Genomic DNA, 20,926 nt, shown 5'->3' on the forward strand with positions numbered 1-20,926 from the left:
CTGATATAAAAAAAACATCCTACTTAATAAAAAACAGTTTTATTTTCATACTCTTAAGATTTGATTGATTGGGAATGTAAAACAAAATTTACAGGGTCACTTCATCTAATTTTTTTCTCTTAAAAGAATTGTTCTATACTTAAAATACTATACAAAGTGGGGGTGGGGTTTTAGTTGCAGGTATTTTTTCTTTCCCTTTTCCAAGCTGTTCTCTTTTGAATAGTGAATAGCTCGAGCCCATCATGCATGTTATATATAACTTTTATGTCGCTCGTCCAATAACAAAGCGCATCTGGTGTAGTGGTATCATAGTACCCTCCCACGGTACTGACCAGGGTTCGATTCCCTGGATGCGCAAATTGATTATAATTTTTTCAAGGGTTTTGTTTTTTCCCTGTCAAAAAGCATCTCAATACAATTTTATCTTTTAGGGAAATGCTACATCTCATTACAATTTTAACTGTAGGGAAATTCTGGATTGCACAACCCTTTTTCTTTTACTACCGGTTATAATTAATATTCATGCATTTTTACCATTTTCCTTCAATGATTTCTCACAAAAAAAAAAATTCACAGAGAAAAGCACATGTTGTGCGTTGGTCGTGCTAATATTTTTTTTTCTTTTTGATTAAATTTGAGACTTAAAGCGCCAACTAACCTCTCTCATAGAGGGTATTACAAGAATCAAACCTAAAAGGGACATAACCAAAAGAAGGTAAACTATCATAGATCCTCATAGGCATGAGCAAAGATAGCTTATTCTTGGCAAAAGTGTCCGCTACTGAATTAGCTTCGCGATAAACATGCTTCCAATGGAAATGGGAGCAGCGAGAGAGGAGGACCTTGATATGTCCAACAAGGGAAGCACTGGCGTGAGAGCTTGGACAGCTCTTATCGAGCGGATTAATAGCTGTCATAGAGTCAGATTCAATTAGGATTTTGGAGAACTCTCTTGCCAGTGCAATTTCGACACCATGCAAGATTCCCCAAAGCTCTGCTTGAACGATAGAACAATTGCCAAGGTTGACTGAGTAGCCACCAAGAATTGTCCATTGTGGTCTCTAAGGATGCCACCACAAGCAGCTCGATGTTGATCCATGACGAGAGATCCATCATAATTGATCTTAATCCAAGAGAAAGGAGGGGGCGGTCCATCTCATGGTTATTAACTCACTCACCCGAGAGACTGAGAGGCTCGAAACTTAATCAAAGAAGGCTACTCGGATTCTACTATAGGTGGCATAAGGGGAGTTGCCTAAATTCTCAAAAACCAGCTGGTTTCTAGCTCTCAAGATGGCCTCCAAAGCAACTCCAAACACGGTGTTTCAAGGGACCTCATAATGGAAATATATGTGATTATCAAGATTGGAAGCCAGCCAGTTCTCTGTTCCCAAATTGAAGAAGGATTGGATCAAATCTCAGGGAAGAATCTGTAACCAAATCTCCTTTCCAAAAGATACAATCTCATAGCACATGGAGGGTAGACTCACAAATGAAAGGGCATCTCAGGTAAGAGAAGTCCCCTATAATATGCCCATGAACTCTTTGTTCATTTGTTAAAAGGATGTTAGTAGCCACTTTCCACAGTAGAATCCTAATTCTCTGTGGCCCTTTCCACTTCCAGACATGGCGGTAGAGATTTTCATGACCTCCTTGTGGAGCCACTATACTAGCTGTATAGGCAGATTTTATGGTAAAAACTCCATCTGCATCTCCTTTCCAAGCTATCCAGTCCTTTGAGCCTGAATCTTTCGGAGGAACTACGGTGATGATATGGTCCACCAAACAACCAGGGAGCCATTCTCTAAGTTTGCCTCTATCCCAAGAACCTGAGGCTCCAACAAAGTCCCTACACTTGCAGAGTTTGTCTTCAGCCGAGAGGTTCTTAAGGGCAAACTGCTCCAGGGATTGGAAAGCTGGGAGCCAGCAATCTGTCCAGAAATTGACACTAGTTTCATCACCTAGTCTCCACCAAATTAGGGGCTTGGCATTCTCCCAGTTTCTACAGACACCACTTTAGAGGTTAGATGAATTGCTCCTCTAAGAGAAAGTTGGTAACAGATCATTACCACACTTGTATTTCAATTTGAGGACCTTCACTGAAAGAGTAGAGGGTTTTGAGCACAATCCCCAACCCACCTTCATAAGGAACGCAACGTTAGCTCTTTTTATCAGTCTCAAACCCAACCCTCCATGATTAGTTGGAGTGCAAACACGATCCCAGACCATTAAGTGGATCTTCCTCTTGTCCACTGGGTCTCCCCAGACAAATTCTCTGCACGTTTTGTCTATGCTATGACAAGCAGAAACTGGGAGCATATTTGTTTGCATAGCATAAGAGGGAAGTGCAGCAAGCACTGATTTCATGAGAGTGAGCCTTCCAGCAAAGGATAACTTTTTTCCTTTCCAAGCTGAGAGCCTCTGATTGACTTTATCTACAATGAACTGAAAAGTATCCTTTGAGACCCTTTTATGGTGAAGAGGGACCCCAGGTATTTCCCAAGGTCATGAGTACTTTGGAAGCCAAGTCGAGCAGTTAGGTGTGTTGTATGGCGTTGTGCCATATAACATTGCTTTTATATATTTCCTTTTTAAAAAGATTAGAGCATTCAATTTTCAGTTCTTATAGTTCAAAAAAAAATTTCAGTTCTTATGTTTCTTATGGTACTATATAACAATTCTTTTTTTTTTTACAATAAGAGTTGAAACAATTGTATAGGATTTTAACTAAAAATTTTGATGTTTCGAATAATAACTCAAGTGGTAAGAGTTAGAAGACATATGGTTTGGAGGATAGGCCAAGAGATCAATTTCTGTAGGGTGCAATTTATATTTCCGATGTACTAAAAACACTATGTATTTTGAAAATATATTATATATGATGAATACAACGATATATAACTTTTAGCATCAATATAAAATTCATAAATTATAACAAAGCTAATATTTTTTTAAAAAAATTATGATTATATTTATTTATTTTGATGCATATTTATTCAAATAATTATTTGAAATGACCGCCACTAAAAGTCATTTATTCAATCATGCACTAATATGACCAGTAGTCATATAATAAATACATAAACAACCAATATGATGGCAGAAGGATGCAATCGAAGGGTGGAAGAGTCATAGGTGGGTGACAATTTTCGGGTGATAGGGTGCGTGAGATAAGGGGAGAAGATGAAAAACCTCGATTGAGTGATAAGAGGCACGATAGGTTGAAATTAGGGGTTTAAATCAATGACTATTACTTAATGCTTTCATCTCTTATCATAGCACACTCATCTCACTTGATATGCCATATATATATATATATATATATTAAATATTATCATGTGTATTTAAAATAATTAAGCAGAAGTACTAATTAGTCAACAATGTTATCAAATGGTTTTTTGTTCATAATATTATTTTAAAAATTTTATCAAGTTATTAATTATTATCAATATGTCATAAATTTATGAGATTAATATTATAAAACTATAAATATTTTACAATTAAAATAAATTTTTTACTTAATTCATGATTAAAGCTCTCATTAATTTTTTATCAAGTAAATTTCACTATATTCATATTATACAACGATATTTTTTTCTTGTACATCGGAAAGATAAATTGCACCCGGCAGGAATCGATCTCTAGACCTCCCCCTACCCAACCCATATGTCCCTCAGCTCCTATCACTTGAGCTATCATACAGGGACATACAACAATATTTTAACTCAAATCAAAACTATTTTTTCTAATTATTTTGTTTTCAAGTAAATTTATTAATTTTTTTTTGAAATTAGTAAATTTATTAAATATTTACACAAAATTATTTTGTTACTAGTGCTTTTTTACCCGGGCGTTGCACGGGGAATATGTCTATTGTATTTGATATATCGATTCATATTTTAAATTATAAATATTTAAGATGCTAAGAATATAAGAATAATCATAATAAAGATGTAGATATTTAAAGAGCACAAATTTTGAAAAACACAGAAGTTAATAAACCAAAAGCTTTAATTTTTGCATGTGAGGTATAACTGAATTTTGTTTGTGAAGATGTATACTCGTGTTGCATAAAGGGTAATGTTTTTGTGTTGTAGATATATAACAATACATAAATATATAATTATTTTTTAAATTATTAAAAATACACTTAAGTTATAGAAAATGAATTTTATTTTTTTTTAACTCGTACAAATTTTCATTTTCATGTAAAATGTTTCTCCCCGTGAGATCTCGTAATTCTAATTTGTTAGCACTAATAAATTCAGGTCATAATTTTATAGTCCATATGTATTAATATTTTGTATTCCTCGTACTTTTCTTACTATCAAATTATTATAGTTATATACTTATATAAATATACACTCTTTAAATTTTGAAATTAATACTAAAGTTAATTATATTAAATTTATTCTATTAAAATAATATCAATTAATTAGTTTAGAATATAATGATTGTATAAAAAAAGTATAATGATACTTTTTATATAAAACAAAATCTCACGTAGATAGCATTATAGTACTTTAAAATTAAAACTTACAATTGAAAATTATACGCAAATACAAACAACAACTGCTTTTAGGTTTCAGAGCAGACTTAGATGCAAATCATCTTACTCAATGGATTCTCATTTATCAGAGAAACAAAATCTTATAAATTTCATAAATCAATATAGATTTAAAATTTTCAAATTAGCCAAGATAGATTTGTTTTGGAAATGAATTTTAGGTACAGAAATTTCTCCTCGTCATTTATACTCCCTCCGTCCCCTATTATAAGTCACTTTTTGTGAGTTTTTTTTTCCAAAATATAAGTCACTTTACAATATCTATGCAACATTAATTTTTTCTCTCCATGTTTACCCTTGTAGCATTTAAAGAATTTTCCTACTTTCCAATATTTTTCTTTATTATCGAGGTCACTTTCATTTATATCTACTCAAAAAACTTCCAAAACTTATTTTTTATTGGTGGAAGGCAATAAAGACACCATAAAAATTAATTAATACTCTCAATATAAAATAAAAGATCCAAGCTAAAATCAAGAAATAAACAACTTAAATCTTAATCAAATCTAAAATTTAAAAAGGTACTAATTAAAGATAGATAAAAACTACCAAAGTCTAGCAAAATCACAATAAAAACTCATAAAACCCTGAATTAAATAAAAATCCGAAAATTCAATAAAAATACGATAAAAATTAATTAACACTCTTCAGGGAATATGTAACTATATGGTTTAAAACTTATGAAAGGTGCTGGTAGACTGGCGGTATGTTTTTCATGGGAATTGAAAACCTTTTACCATGTACATTATGAGAGGGAAGGTAACGTTTGGCACAAAGAAAACTTATATAAGAACAGAGAGGGAAATATTGAATGGTAACATATTAACCATGTAATCAATATTTTAATTGTAAACATAAACGGGATGCCAATCATAAATAGATAAATATTTTTAATTTAAATTCACTTTAAATCTTTTGAAATATTAATAAAATATACAATAAAAAGTTCATATGCAAACAAATAAATGTTCTCAAGATTTAGCTTAAGCAAATAAGGGACCATAAAATTCTAAAGAAAATTCACCATTCCAGAAAAAAAAAATGCAACCTAGCAATAGGATTTGGCAATTCCAAATTAACACTAACCTATAGGTATTCAGTTGTAGAAGAATCCCACCAAAACTATGAAAAAATCTAAATTGCAAGGTGAAATGAATCACACTACTTTTCCGCATACCTGTATTAATTAAAAAATATATATTTTCTATTGTTTTATATGCACAATATTTTTTTTATTGATCTCAAGTTAATTATATTCTCATAAAAAATACCTTTTTAAATTTTAGATTTGATTAGGATTTAGATTGTTTATTTCTTGATTTTATCTTAACTTGTTTTTAATTTATTTCTAGAGTATTAATTAAATTTTATGGTATTTTTAGTGAATTTTTCTGATTTTTATTTTATATGCACAATATTTTTTTTTATTGATCTCACCTTGCTTATGTTAGTCACTAAGACTATGTTTGTATAAATGTTCACATACATTCAAATGCACCTATATCTCAATCTTTGTTAGTGAATAATGTTATCTACACACCTCTCTTAGAGGTGTGTAGAGGTGGAAGGAAGAGAGAGATAGGAAGAAAAGAAAAAGTAAGAGAGAGAAAGTATGAGATGTGATAGATGATAAGAGGAGAGAGATAGAAATAAAAATAGGTGGAAATGAAGTGTTTAAAAAGGGAGGTGTGTATATATCATTACTCTTTGTTAGTAGTACATGCCTCAAATTAAAGTACGTACTTATGGTCATTAACCTTAAGATTTGGATAACACACTGCAGTAAGATCTGGTTAGCCTAATTTATAAGCTTACAACATCAAAGAAACTTTTAATCCCCCCTTAAAAAGTGAGAACAGATGGAAAACAATTCACCTTTCATGACCAGTGAGAACAGATAAATGTTGAAATAACATACATAACAATGAAAAATAAATAAATGGGATGTTCATCTATCAATGTTAATTTTTTTATCAACAAACACATTAATACATGAACATTACAAAACAATAATAATGAAACATAGAATGGGTTAAAACATGATTTGGCGAACAAAAGACACTTCTAGAACTACATGAAAGAATCATTAAAATTGAAGAAGACGGACTACCAGAGATATGAGGAAAATGATATGCCTTTGACTTTTGAGTGATAACAATTCTTAGTCTACAAAGCCACAAAGCATTGTTTTTTACATACCTGGAACAAAGAGGCTAAAGCAAGAAGTGAGAAACTCGTTTTTGAGTTTGAAGAACATGCACTCTCAAATCTCAATTGTGATTTCCCTCGGTAACCATAAAAAAAAATTCTCAATTGTGATGGGGATGAATTTATAATGAAAAATTTAATTGAAGTGAAGGTCCATGTTGTTTTTGAAGCATATATGATTTGAGGTTTGCCATGGTTGAGATGAAGAAGGGAGAAATAGAGAAAATTGTGTGAGTATTTGGAGATAGAGAACGTATGAAGGTTTTTTTTGCTCTTCTAACCCTTTTTATTTTCTAATATAGATTGATATTGATACTCTATATAAAAAACAATATTTTTTAGGAAGATTTTTTTAACAAAAACTATCTAACAAAGATACATAAAAACAAACAACCTAAATCCTAATCAAATCTAAAATTTAAAAAGGTACTAAATAAATATAGATAAAAACTATCAAAATCTAGCAAATCACAATAAAAACTGATAAAATTCTGAATTAATTAAAAATCCGAAAATTCAATAAAAATACCATAAAAATTAATTAATGCTCTAAAAATAAATTAAAAATAAATTAAGATTAAATCAAGAAATAAACAACCTAAATCCTAATCAAATCTAAAATTTAATGTGGCAAATAGGGCCAAGGTGGAAAAGCTGATGTGTAAATTATTAAATGAGAATTAATAGGTGGAAAAGCTGACGTGTAAATAATTAAGTGAGAATTAATCTCGGAGCGACACGTCACTAACTTGGCCTGTGAGAGCGACACGTCATGCTAGAAGTTCTTCTTTTCTAACAAAGATACATAAAAACAAACAACCTAAACCTTAATCAAATCTAAAATTTAAAAAGGTACTAAATAAATATAGATAAAAACTATCAAAATCTAGCAAATCACAATAAAAACTCATAAAATTCTGAATTAATTAAAAATCTGAAAATTCAATAAAAATACCATAAAAATTAATTAATGCTCTAAAAATAAATTAAAAATAAATTAAGATTAAATCAAGAAATAAACAACCTAAATCCTAATCAAATCTAAAATTTAATGTGACAAATAGGGCCAAGGTGGAAAAGCTGATGTGTAAATTATTAAATGAGAATTAATAGGTGGAAAAGCTGACGTGTAAATAATTAAGTGAGAATTAATCTCGGAGCGACACGTCACTAACTTGGCCTGTGAGAGCGACACGTCATGCTAGAAGTTGTTCTTTTCTAATATATATATATAGATAGATATAGATACTTGTTAAAATTTGATGATAATATTTAATGAAAAAGATAATGTACAATTTAAGAAAATGTAACCAATTCTTTTTAAGAAAACAATAAAAAATGATTGGTGGTAGTACTTTAAAAAAAAATATTCACATTAAATGTATTCAATATACTGTAAAAGGCTAATAAATGCTCATTCCCGTCAAAAAATAACAAATGCTCATAAATATAAAATATCTTAAGTTAAATGGGCTGGGCCATCGTGGTAAAAAAATAGAGGATCCCAAAAATATAAAACAAGATTTTATTGAATTTAAAACACACAAGTATAATGAAATTACCAAAACAATACAAAGGAATTCATTCACAATAATGAGAGTCTTCACTAGGAATGAATAATGATGGCTTTGGAATGTAACGCTCACTAGTGTCACGTAATCACCCTTCAGCAACTTTCAGTTTTAATCACCGACTCAACCAGGTGCAGGTAACATGTGACCTTTTTTTTCCTTCATCTTGATTACTCTTCACACATACCCCTTCACAAATTTTATCGTGGTCTAGTTTGTCACAACCTTTTCATTCATTCAAAATTTAGATTCAAAGAGAAAGGAAAAGTTCGTCTAGCACTATGGGAGATGTAGCTATGCCGGATAGTGAAGCAGATCACTCTGATGAGATTAACAAGGTAAATTAAATTCTGTGATTGAAATAAGTCATATAGCCTGCATTAATCAATGGCTTTGTGATTGGTGATATGCGTACCCTGCAATTATTGTTACGAAATCCCTAAATTCAAGTGATTTGGACCTAATTGCTAGGAGAAACTAAACTTTGAGTTAGCTAATCACGTTAATTATATCGATTTTATTTTTGGTTACAATTGTATCGAATTTGAGATTGGATATTCTCTCCAAAATTCTGATTAACCATTCCAAATTATATTAAATTCTTTTTGGTGGCTGGATCGTGACATTGTCATTCATGTCACTGTATGATCCTCGTATTTTTAGATCCTCATATGTATTAATGTATGCACTAAATTTAATTTCATTCTCAGTACACAAGTGAAGTTTACCCCATAGATTTTGTGTTCATCTTAATTTTTTTTTTCTCTTAATCAGGGTTTAGTTTATTGTTGATGGTGATTTGGGAATTAATTCTTCCATATCACATGACATTATTTTATCACAGTTTATCTATATAGTAATCATAAATACTCATGGAGTCACAATTTCAAATGATAAATTTATCAGCTATGTGAAATTTAAAGTTGCAGATGTGTTTATATGTCCGCTAATCCTATTTGAGATTTGTGTGCTATCGGAAAGTTGCAATTTTTTTACTATGACTTTGCTTGCTATATGATGAAGTTAAGTGAAATTTTAATGAGAGCATCTTTTGAAATCTGAACTATCTCTCATAGTACTTTGCACGTACTTATTGTCCAACTTGGTGACCGAATTAGAATTTGGCTTTTCTCTGCTGGTCGAAAAGCCAGAGACAAGGTGCGTGGCTGGTTTGGTTGGTTACTATTTCGTGTATTTGGAGCCTTAGGAATGCTTGCATTTTCAGAGGATTTGATTCATTTTAAGTCCTGGAATTGGATGAGAGGTGGATTCAAGGAATTTGCTTGCTCCCTTTATGAGTGGCAGCACCAACCTTTGCACTTCATTGCCCTGCTTTGATATTTTCTTTTAGTGGAGTGTGTCTCTGGATTGTCTTCTGCAGTAGCAAGCTTGCTCCCGTTCCCCCTCTCTGATCTGCTTTGGGCTGTGGCTTTTGTCCAGCTTTTTCCTGTTTGTTTGTTTGTCTGTTTTCGCTGGTTGTAGCTGGGTATGGAAGCACGTTTTTGTGTCCTTCATGCCCCTTCTCTCTTTATTTATGGGTTGAGATACCCCTAGTATCTCTCTTTAATCTTTTAATTTGCTTATCCATAAAAAACTTTTGATATCTAAATTTCTAATCATACTGGCCAGTTACATTTGAACTGATAGCAGCGGTTAACAATCATTTATCGCAAAAGTTTAAAATGTTTGGTAAAAAGAACATGAATGATTTTATATTATATTTCTTACAACAGAATCTAAATCCATTTCTAATTGTTTTGACAAATTTGTCAATTGAGTTCCATTCTAAAATGTTTTAACCACTATACTAATTTTTATAATGTGTATATTTTGTTTACTAATTTCTCAGGTGGATACCTCACAAACCACCTATGGCAGTACTGGATCTCAAACATTGTCTTCTGAACAATCTGCAAGCGCTAATGCTATCTCATCTGACCATTCATGTTCCACAAACCTCTCAGTGAGTTGTGGAGCAAACAACTCGAAACGAGCAACTGACCTTCTTTTTGGGATCTCAATGTATTCTGAGCAAACTAAGGCTGAGATCATTAATTCCGCGCGTTCAGCTGTGGATGAGTTGATAAAGATAGGCCTCGCAGGGAAACCTTTGTGGCAGCCCAAAAAAGAGAATAGTAGGTACGAGACACTAAACGATATCGAATACCTGAGACAATTTGGTCAAGCTGACACAACACTGAGAGAGATCATGAAGTTGGTTGAGGTTGGAGAGCCTCAAAGTTTGCCAAGCTTTGATGCATACCATACTCAACATACAACATCAAAGGAAGCTCCAAGACCAGCTTTGAAAGTTGAATCTTCAAGAGATATGGCATGTGTTAACATGACTCCAAAAAACATTACTGATCTGCTTATGGATGTGGTAGGTTATTAATTTCTTCTCTCTGTATAGTGAAATTTCAAGTAATTAACCATGAATTATCTCTCAATGGGCCTTTTTTTCCTTGGTTATTATTGATTAGAATCAATGGTCTGGAGTATTTCACAATATTGTCTCAAAGGCAGCGATCCTAGAAACCTTTACAGATGTAGTTGAAGGAAGCTATGATGCAACATTGCATGTGGTAAGTTCACTATGTTTTCTTCTTGCAAGATCATTTTATTTGAAGCACTTAAAGGATAAATTTTCAGGTGCCTAAGTTGGTTGTATTAGTTAGTACGTGTATGTTGAGATTCAATCAATTTAAATTTCTATAGATTGATGGCCTCATGGATGAAATTAACAATTAACTAAATTTAGCCACTAGAAAAATCCCTATGAAAAGGTTATGTATCATTAATGTTTATAATCAATGTACAAAAATAAATGCAGCTTGTCATTGGAATTTAAAAGTTAATTTACGTGTTCTTAATTTCATTGTATATGATTTTTTGTTTTGTTTTGGTAGATGAGTGCAGAACTTCATTTGCCTACCCCTCTGGTACGCACACGGGAGTGTTATTTTGCAAGGTACTCCAAGCAGGTGTCTGATGAGAGGTGGGTGGTGGTTGATATGTCGTTGGAGAAGTTTTTTCCTTCTCCATCAAACAATTTTCACAAAAGACCATCAGGCTGTTTGATTGCAGGAATTCCTAATGGGACCTCCAAGGTGATTTTGTAATTCATATAGTATAGATTGATTCTGATTTCCAAATCAATTGTAGAAAAGTTTCAAACACACTCAATTTTATAAGAATAATAACTGTGCCTATCATTGACCAAGAAAAATATCCAGTACATTAATCAATAAAAAAACTTCATTGCAAATTTATTTTAACCTATATATTAAAAGCAAGTTTTTTAAATATTTTAGACTATTACCTTTTGAAAAATGATAGTAGTACTCTTTTTTCCAGCACTCTCTCATTAATTAATTAAAATTTAAGTAGGGTCTACTAAAAATATGAGACTCACATGAATTTTAACTAATTAATGAAAGACCGTTGTAATTAGTATTTGAAAGGGAATGTTGTCAGAATTCCTTATATAATTTAGGTGAGTGTTAGCAACACTCACTTTAACACTCATTTTCAACATTTTCATATGAGTCATATAGAATTGAAAATGAGACTCATATTTTTAATGACGGACATGAGTTTCAACAAATTAGTAGGAAAGAGAGGGTTAAAATTAGTGTTGATATCATGTTTCTACCTTATATAAAAAGATGATGCACATGTGGAGCGATTGCTTATCTAAAAAAACATGTGGAGAGATTTTTAGCATGATCTTGTTGAGTTTCTGATTTGTCTAACATTCAAAATTACCTCAGGTTATATGGGTGGAGCATGTGGAAGCAGACCATAGCCAATTGCATGATCTTTTCAAGCCTCTAGTCGCCTCTGGTTTGGCTTTTGGTGCAACGCGGTGGCTTGCTTCCCTAGTTCGCCACAGTAAATGGTCTGAAACCCTTAATGCACCAGTACTGTTTGCAGAGAAAGGGGGTACATCTACTGCACTTTCTCCTTTAAAATTTCCAAAAACAGAGTCATTTTTTTGAGAAGTTAAATAATAACTTAGTTAATTCCTTTTATGTATATTAAAGTTGGATTTGGATTTATTGTAGTTGACTGCATATTGCTGCCGTCACAAATATAGTATGTTTGATTATGATTGGACAGATCATGTTTTTAAAATGTAATGACTATATTTGTGAGTGCAGTAATTGCGTCAAAACATGATGGGTGAATCCAGCCATGAATTCAGATTTATTGCAATATAGTATCCTACACTCACTAAAGCCAGAGATCTGAGTCTGTTAGATTAAAATGAGACCGCTCCAATTTTATTAGTTACTATGCATTTAGAAGTAACCTATTTGAACTAGAGTTGTCTGATTAAAGATCAAACAGTTATAGATTCCTTCTGTCAATGAATGCAGATCCTCCTACTGCAGGAATTTGAGCCCCCACCTATACGCATTTGGATTCCTTACACTCGGTTTTCTTGAATTCACTACAGTTGCATTTAATGTTTTGTAACCGTTTGATGAAAATTGGACGAACGACTAACATTTAAAATTATAATTTCGAGTGTATAACCATATATTTAAATATGAGTCGTCTAATTTTAATAGTGTGACATGCAACTAATGATTGTTGTTTGTTTTGATGCAAGCAGTTCGCATACCTCAGTCTGGGAGGACAACTTTGTTAAAACTAACGGATAGAATGATGAGAACCTTTTGTCGCAATGTGAGTGCTACTGCAAGCAATCAATGGATGCAAATGACTTCATTTCCTGGTTGTGAGGATGTGAGAGTGATGATCAAGAATAATCCGGAGGGTATCCCTATGTTTGGGAGAACATCGCTGGTTTTCACTACTTCTCTTCGTCTTGAAGTCTCCCCAAACCGATTATTTACCTTCCTTCGTCATGAGGATTCTAGAAAGAAGGTATGCTCAATAAATAATTTCAACGATTTAATTAGTATTTTTGTGTGTTTGTATGGATTGAAATTCTCTCATGTGATTATCATCTAAAATTTTGTATCTATATTTTTGTTTAAAAATAGTTAGGGATCCAACTTATTTTATGAACATAAAGAGAAAGTGAGTGAATTTTTTTTGAGTGAATCTTGACTCTTGAGAAAATTTATAGGACAAGCAATTAGGAGGTTTATGTTGGTTTTGAAATATATGTAAAACAGTTATAGAAACAAAATATTAATGGAAATTCAAAAAACTGATGGACTTCAATTTGTTATATGTAATTTAGGCTTTGAAAAGATGAAACTAAGATTAATTTTATTTTTAGAGAAGTTTGATGTTTTGGTTGGTAAATTTTGAGTGCATGAATGTTCAAATGATATAAAAAAAATTAATTTATAAAATTTAGTAGAAAATATGAGTTTAAGAGTTTTAAGTAGAAAGTAAATAAAGAAAAGATCCATTTAAATTGTAACAAATTAAAAAAATTACTGGGTACTAAATTTCACATTAACTACATTAAAGGCACTGAAAAATGATAATACATCTGGGTCTCGTACCATTTTAAATTAACATTTTACATTGTTTACTTTTTGTTGAATAACAGTGGGATATGCTTTCTCAAAATCTTACTACCGAACAGTTTGCCTACATTATCAAGGGAGAAAATGCAGGGAACCGAGCTTCCTTGCTGCGCGCAATTGTAAGCTCCTAATTTTATCTTCATTTAATTAGTGTATGTTTGAAAATTCTCATGGAATTAATTCTAAAATCAAAATCAATGACGAGAACTTTCTGTCAGCGGTTTCTGAGTGCCGTAATTAATTCTGTAGAAAAAACTTACCATTCAAACATGCTACAACTCACTTACACAACTTGCTTTGTTTATGGCATTCTTAGACTCCCAGGGGCAGGACTGACATCTTTTATGTGCAAGAGAGTTACACAGACTCATCATGCTCGTATGTGATTTACGCGCCGCTAGACGAGTGGGCTCTGCAAGGTATTGCAAATGGAATCAACCCTGACATTGTGATTGTTCTTCCATCAGGGTTTTCTATTCTTCCTGCAGGACAAGATCATGAAGGAAAAGACAATGCAAGTCTTCTAACAATTGCATTCAATCTCATTGATAATGAGGCTACTGAGTCATGTATTCCTCCTCAATCGGTTGAAACCTATTATGGCATTATTACAGACACTGTTACCTCTATCAAGGACGCAGTGCAGTATAATAATCGACTCAACAATTGGATTGGAGATTGAAATTTCAAGTGAAAGCTTCGAGCTAGTCCTGGTTGTCCTGGATGTAGCAAAATGTGATGTAGATTGTAGTTGGAAGTTTGTGTACTCATTAACTATCTTATTTGAAGCTGTTGGGATCATTGTATTTTTTGAAAACAGGTTGTGATAGACAGGTTTTTCCGTTTTAAAAAAACGTATTCAAATAGTTTTTGAATACTTTGGTGTCGCCACCCTTGTTCTTGTTGTGTTTGTGTGACGCTTCAGACTTCTTATTTTTGTCTGATATTTCCTTGTTTTGAGTGATTTTACTTAGTAGTAGAGCATTGTTGAGATTCGAGCATCTTCGATTAGGTTTGAGCATTTCGGTCATTCCAAGAGGTCGTGTAAAAGTGCCCGACTATTCTTCGAGTATCTAGGGTCTTGGTCTTTCACGACTCCGGTGATAATGCTCGAACATTATGGGGTAATGGATGACGTACTCGTCTTTGGCCATGATCTACACGTAAGAGATATGACGCTATCTTGATCATAATGCTCCAGAGGCTTTGGTTTAAACAACAAAATCTTGGTGGGATTCAAGGTTCCTGTAATCTGACTATGATAATAGTGATGGCTGTGAGAGCTGGTAGAGGTTAGGTTGAGGTTCATATACAACATGGCAATGTCACTAGTCCTATAAACTTTAGGTAACTTAATTTTTTTACCAAACGCACTATTGTGGTTGAATTTGTCCATGGCAATGATTTGGGAAACTTGATTACCTCCATCTTAACTATTTTTTTTCAATCAAACTTATCTTAATTGTAATTTGATGCTGCATATAAATTGTGGTGTTAAAGTGCTTACAATGCCATCTTGCTTTTAACGTATGCAAGGATTAAGCCAGTTTAAGTGATATTAATACTTAATACATTGGCAATTGAAGATTTACACAACCTATGCCAATCATTGGATAGAGTTCTGCATATTGAGTGGAAGGAAAAGAGAGTGGTGCAGGGGGTGAGAGATAGAAAAATAAAAATAAAGATATCATAAGTGATTTAATTAAAACAATAAAGAGAAATAAATAAAAAATGAAGATGAAAAATGAGTAAAAGTGTGAATGAATCATTATTTTTATCTCAATGATACTAGATTGTGGTTTACTTTAACAAAACGAGCCAAGCATCTTGCTGTCACTAAGAGCATCTCCAATGGAGTCTTTATTTTGGGACCTTAAAATAAGATCTGGATCTTATTAGATCTCACCATTGGAGCTATCCTACATGGCATGAGATCTTAGCAAAAGCTAAGATCCGTGCCTTAGCTCAGGTACTCTCAAATGTGGGATTTTAAATAAAATATTATTTTTTTCTCTCTCCTTCAATACCATAACCAAAGTGAAAATCAGGGAGAGAAATAAATAATATAAATATATTGGGTACTGTGGGTCCAATCAAAAGTAAAATAAGATCTCAACCACTAGAGTGAAATATGCATGAAGACCTTATGAGTGTCTTAAATCCTATGTGACAATTTGGACCCACAAAAATTGAGTTAAGTCCCAAAATAAGTTCCTACCATTGAAGATGCTCTAAAGCAATTGTAAAAAGTTAACAAACAAAAATAATTGAGTAATTAGGTGAAGAAAAGCAGATATAAGAAAAGCATGTAATGGTCATCCGCCAAACAAGAATATAATATTCTAATTGTCATTGTATGATTGAGATGAGTATGAAAGGAAGAATATTTAATGTTGATTTCATATTTACTTTTTTAATTTTCTTTCACAAATCCCTGATAATCAAATCACAAGTTTTATACGGAAGAAGAAACAGAGCCAGAAAAAAATTTAAAACATATAATAAATACTTTAAAATCTTCTAAAATCAATTCAGCTCCCAAAAAAGTTACTAGAAGTAGCTTTTTCCGGAATTAATTCTCCTTCCAACATGAAAATTTGCAGTGTATCTGAAGATGCACATAATACATATTGATCAATTCAGTTTGTGTAATTGAAAGCTGAAACCCAGACTTTAGAGTAAATCTTGAAGCTTGTTACAGAAACTGTCAATACACGAGGACTCCAAATTGTCTCCTATTAAGAAGTTTCTCACTTTGCTATGATTTGCTCTCACTTCTTTTCCAAGCTCACTCTCATCATCCATCACAATTTTCACAGCTCTGCAAACACTTTCTTTAGTGAACAACCCATCTTCTTCACCTTTCTCCACTTCAACCCCAACCTTCAACTTCGCACTCAACATTCGCGCATTCATGACATGATCAGCGCCTACTCGCGGAAGCAACACCATCTGACAAGTATTCACAAGTGCCTCAGTTATAGAAGCTGCTCCACAGTGTGTTATGAAGCAACCAACAGAAGGGTGTCCTAAAATCAATTGCTGCTGAATCCAACCTCCATATGCAATCCCTCTTCCTTGAACCCTTTCTTTGAATCCTTCAGGAAGAGCTTCTTCAATAGAATCAAATCCAGAAGGAGGCTTAAGTGCTGCAAGAAATGGAAAACCTGTTAGCTCAAGACCAAGCAACAACTCCTGAAACTGATTTTTCTGTAATGGACCTTCACTTCCATATGCACAGAAAATCAGAGAACCAGAATTAAATCCTCCAAGCCATGAAACCCATTTTTCATCTAAAGTGGACGTGGATTGCTCTGGTAAAAGAGGCCCAAAGAGCAGAACAGGCTTGTTATATACAGATTCAAGATACTCTGCATAAACACCATCAATTTCACTGCAACCTTTGAACCCAAGTGCATCTGACGAGCTTGTACCTATGTTCAATCGATCGTACAACAAAACGCCACTGCCAAATTCAATTTTCCGGGTGGCGGCTAGGAATCGAAGCTCATGTGAATGAAGCTTGATAGATAAATCAGGGAACCCCGGTGGTGGTTTCTTCAGATCAAGTTCAGTTAATTCTTTTCCTTGGCTCTGTCTTGGCCCGTTCCAGAAGTAAGCAATTGATAATGGATTAGCTATCCAGTTTTGTATGGATTTGATTCCCAGTTTCTGAGTCAAGGTGGGTAGCCAATGCTGGAAATCAAAGAAAACAATTTGTGGGACTAGCTCTCTCAGAAGAGTTTCGATATGATTCTGTGTGCGATCCATGGCGGCCGCGATGAGTGGGAATAACGAAAAGGGCACATCTGAAGTGGTTTCAGCATCATGGGGAAGGCCATCAACGTGAGGAACAGTGATGGGGATGAAGGTGATGAGGTGAGGGTGAAGGTTGAGATGTTGTAACTTGGTTTGTGTTCTTTTGGGGATGAAGAAGGAGATTTTGTGGCCTCTTTTTGCTAATTTGTTAGAGAGGTGGAGACATGGGGTTAGGTGCCCCATTGCAAACCATGGAAACATTGCTATGTGCAAAGAAGGTGCATCCATGGTGCTGGCCTAAGAGGATCTAGTGAATGAAGAAGCTCATAGAATGCTGCACAATGTTGCAATATTTATTAGGAAAAGTGGAAAACTTTTCCATTACAGGTCCTCTAGTGACGGATGTCCTCCCATAATTTACCAACAACTATTATTTATTTGTTGTAATATATAATAGTTGATTGTATCATAGCGGAATAAAATATGTACATGATTTTTTAATTAAGAGATTGGACCTTATGGCGAATAAGTATGAGATAATGATGCAAGTAAGTGTTATATGTTAAGGAAAATAATCTACACACTTAAATAAATTACACACCCACCTATTGAAATATAAAGTTTTTTTATTGACAAATGTTAGTGGTTAGTTGTTAGTAAGTTAGAAATTCTCTTCAAAGTTCATTTCCAGGATTCGAACCCTGGACCTTCCCCTCCCCACCCTTATGTCCCCTGGCTCTTACCACTTGAGCTAATCCTCGAACACTATTGAAATATAAAGTAAAAGAGAGAAAAAGTGAGATGTGATAGGAAAATAGTAATAGTGATGAAGAAAGAGAAAGTGAGTGACAATGAAATTGAAAAAAATAGAGCATGAGTGGGAATGTTTCCTTAATCAAAATGTGAATTACTTTTTTAATATAGGGCAAAGTGCACCAACCTCCCATAAGATTTATCATTGTTGCACTGACCTCCCCTCTGTTTTTAATAAGACACAACTACCCTTATTTTATCGGAAACATTGTACTAACCTCCCCTGATATTATCATGATTGCGCTGACCTACCCTATGATTTAATATCATGACACTCAAAGCCCCTCTGTTGTTGTAAATGATATATGAAAGAGGAGAGCTCATGGATTTCGCAAAATAGAGGGGAGTCACTGCAATATGTGACTAGATCTTCAATACAAAAATATGTTTTTTTTGTATGTAATGGCATTCAACTGCGTGCCCGAAGTTACTTTCCACACCTGATTTCAGTGTTATGAAATTCAACTTCAATTTCACTAGGTCTCGTCTTCTTTTGTGGAAGCTTTTGATCATGGAGGTCAGTCCAAGTTGAGAGATCAGTGAAACAAAGGCTTTCAGGAGCTCCACGAGCCTAATGCGGTGGCTCCGACAGATGAGGATACGGCGATGGCAGAGCTCCGGGAGGACGGTAGAACTTGCAACGGAAAACGAAACAATCATGTTCGTGGCATTGTTGGTTGTTACGGTGGAGTCTATAATCACAACCAATTCCGCAGGCATCTTTTCTTCTTCACTCCTTTTTCTCGTCTTTGATGCTTTATTTGAAGATTATATAATGGAATATGCTAAAAGAAATTGATTTGATGGATAACATGTCTTGTTCTTGAGTTCTGATTTAATTTTGGTTCTAGTACTGCACATATCATGCTTGTCAAATTTTGCTCATAAACTGTTCGATAAAAGACCTATGTAAACAATTGAGTTCATTATATTTATTTGTAAGCTACTGAATTAGATTTGTGACATTGAAACTTAGAAATTACAACAACTCTTTAAGCCTTTGACAGAAACTATCAACACATGAGGACTCTAAATTGTTTCTTAGTAATAAGTTCCTCACTTTGGTATGATTTGCTCTCACTTCCCTTCCTAGTTCATTCCCTTCATCCATCACAGTTTTCACAACTATGCACACACTTTCCTTAGTGAACAAGCCGTCTTCTTCACCTTTCTCAACTTCCACCCCAACCTTTAACTTTAAACTCATTATTCGTGCGTTCATGATATGATCAGAACCGAGTCGCGGCAGCAGAACCATTTGACTGGTGCTGATAAGTGCCTCAGTTATAGAAGCTGCTCCACAGTGTGTTATGAAGCACCCCACTGAAGGGTGTCCTAAAATCAATTGTTGTTGAATCCAACCTCCATATGCAATCCCTCTTCCTTTCACCCTTTCTTTGAATCCTTCTGGAAGAGCTTCCTCAATAGAATCAAATCCAGTTGGGGGCTTAAGAGCTGCAAGAAATGGAAAACCTGATAGCTCAAGTCCAAGCAACAACTCTTGGAACTGATTTTGCTGTAATGGACCTTCACTTCCATATGCACAGAAAACCACAGAACCAGAATTGAATTTCCCAAGCCATGAAACCCAATTTTCTTCTAAAGTAGAGTTTGATGGCTCTGGTAAAAGAGGCCCTGAAAGCAGAACAGGTGATGAACTCACAGAAATGCTACTGGTTTATTGAAGAAAACAGAGACTCAATCCTCAAGTACTGAGGTTGAATTCTCAGGAATTACACAGAAGAATCAAGAACACTAACAAGAACCCTAGCCTCTGGAATTCGAGATCCAGAATCTCCCAAATCCTAACCAACTGAATAACTACCTGTAACTTCCCCCTTTCCCTTATTTATACTACTAAGTAGTTCTAACAGAATCACAACTATTAACAGAATTAGCCAGCTGTACTCTAACAGAAACAACTAACCATGCCAGCTGTTTATTAACAGATCAACTAACAATAACAGTCACACTAAGTTGTGACTTTCCTCTTGTTTCTTCTCTCATACACCTTCTTAATTGAAGGTCTATGCTCATCAATACCCCCCCCTAAAAGTTTCACCTTGTCCTCAAGGGGAAAAGCAGGAAAAGCTTCATGGAGCTGGGCAGCAGATTCCCAACTGTTCTCACAAGCAGGTAAAGAGTGCCACTGAATTAGCACCTCAATCTGGCCCATTGTGGTTTCCCTAACAGCCAGCACTGATTCAGGTTCCACCAAGAGCTCATGATCTTCATTCAAGGCTGCTGGGAGAGGTTGAGGCTGAAAATTAGTCCCCACAGCCTTCTTGAGGAGAGAGACATGAAAGACAGGATGCACTCTACTGTGAGCTGGTAGCTCAAGTCGATAAGCCACAGCCCCAATCTTTGCTACAATAGGATAGGGTCCATAATACCTAGGACTCAATTTTTCATTCATTTTCTTGGCCAAAGACCTCCTTCTATAAGGTTGTAACTTGAGAAAAACCTCATCACCAATTTGATAATCCACATCC

The 20,926-nt window shown here is 34.0% G+C and overlaps 2 protein-coding genes and 1 non-coding gene across 3 annotated transcripts; 2 read left to right on the plus strand and 1 right to left on the minus strand.

The window, feature by feature from the left end:
- The first annotated feature begins 286 nt into the window (after nucleotides 1–286).
- Nucleotides 287–357, plus strand: TRNAG-CCC (transfer RNA glycine (anticodon CCC)). Its single transcript has one exon. It is a non-coding gene; the product is annotated as a tRNA-Gly (tRNA).
- A 10,856-nt stretch (nucleotides 358–11,213) lies between these two features.
- LOC130748694 (homeobox-leucine zipper protein ROC2-like) lies at nucleotides 11,214–14,724 on the plus strand. The gene is made up of 5 exons (XM_057601937.1): nucleotides 11,214–11,456; nucleotides 12,120–12,291; nucleotides 12,968–13,242; nucleotides 13,883–13,978; nucleotides 14,176–14,724. The coding sequence occupies exons 1-5, from the start codon at nucleotides 11,256–11,258 to the stop codon at nucleotides 14,539–14,541; spliced, it is 1,110 nt and encodes a 369-aa protein (XP_057457920.1). The 5' UTR covers nucleotides 11,214–11,255; the 3' UTR covers nucleotides 14,542–14,724.
- Nucleotides 14,725–16,380: 1,656 nt separating this feature from the next.
- LOC130742412 (cyanidin 3-O-galactoside 2''-O-xylosyltransferase FGGT1-like) lies at nucleotides 16,381–18,038 on the minus strand. The gene has a single exon (XM_057594516.1). The coding sequence runs from the start codon at nucleotides 17,907–17,909 to the stop codon at nucleotides 16,536–16,538; it is 1,374 nt and encodes a 457-aa protein (XP_057450499.1). The 5' UTR covers nucleotides 17,910–18,038; the 3' UTR covers nucleotides 16,381–16,535.
- Between the last annotated feature and the right edge of the window lie 2,888 nt (nucleotides 18,039–20,926).

The sequence above is a fragment of the Lotus japonicus genome, chromosome 3 (genome assembly GCF_012489685.1).
Source record: "Lotus japonicus ecotype B-129 chromosome 3, LjGifu_v1.2".
Lineage (NCBI taxonomy): Eukaryota > Viridiplantae > Streptophyta > Magnoliopsida > Fabales > Fabaceae > Lotus > Lotus japonicus.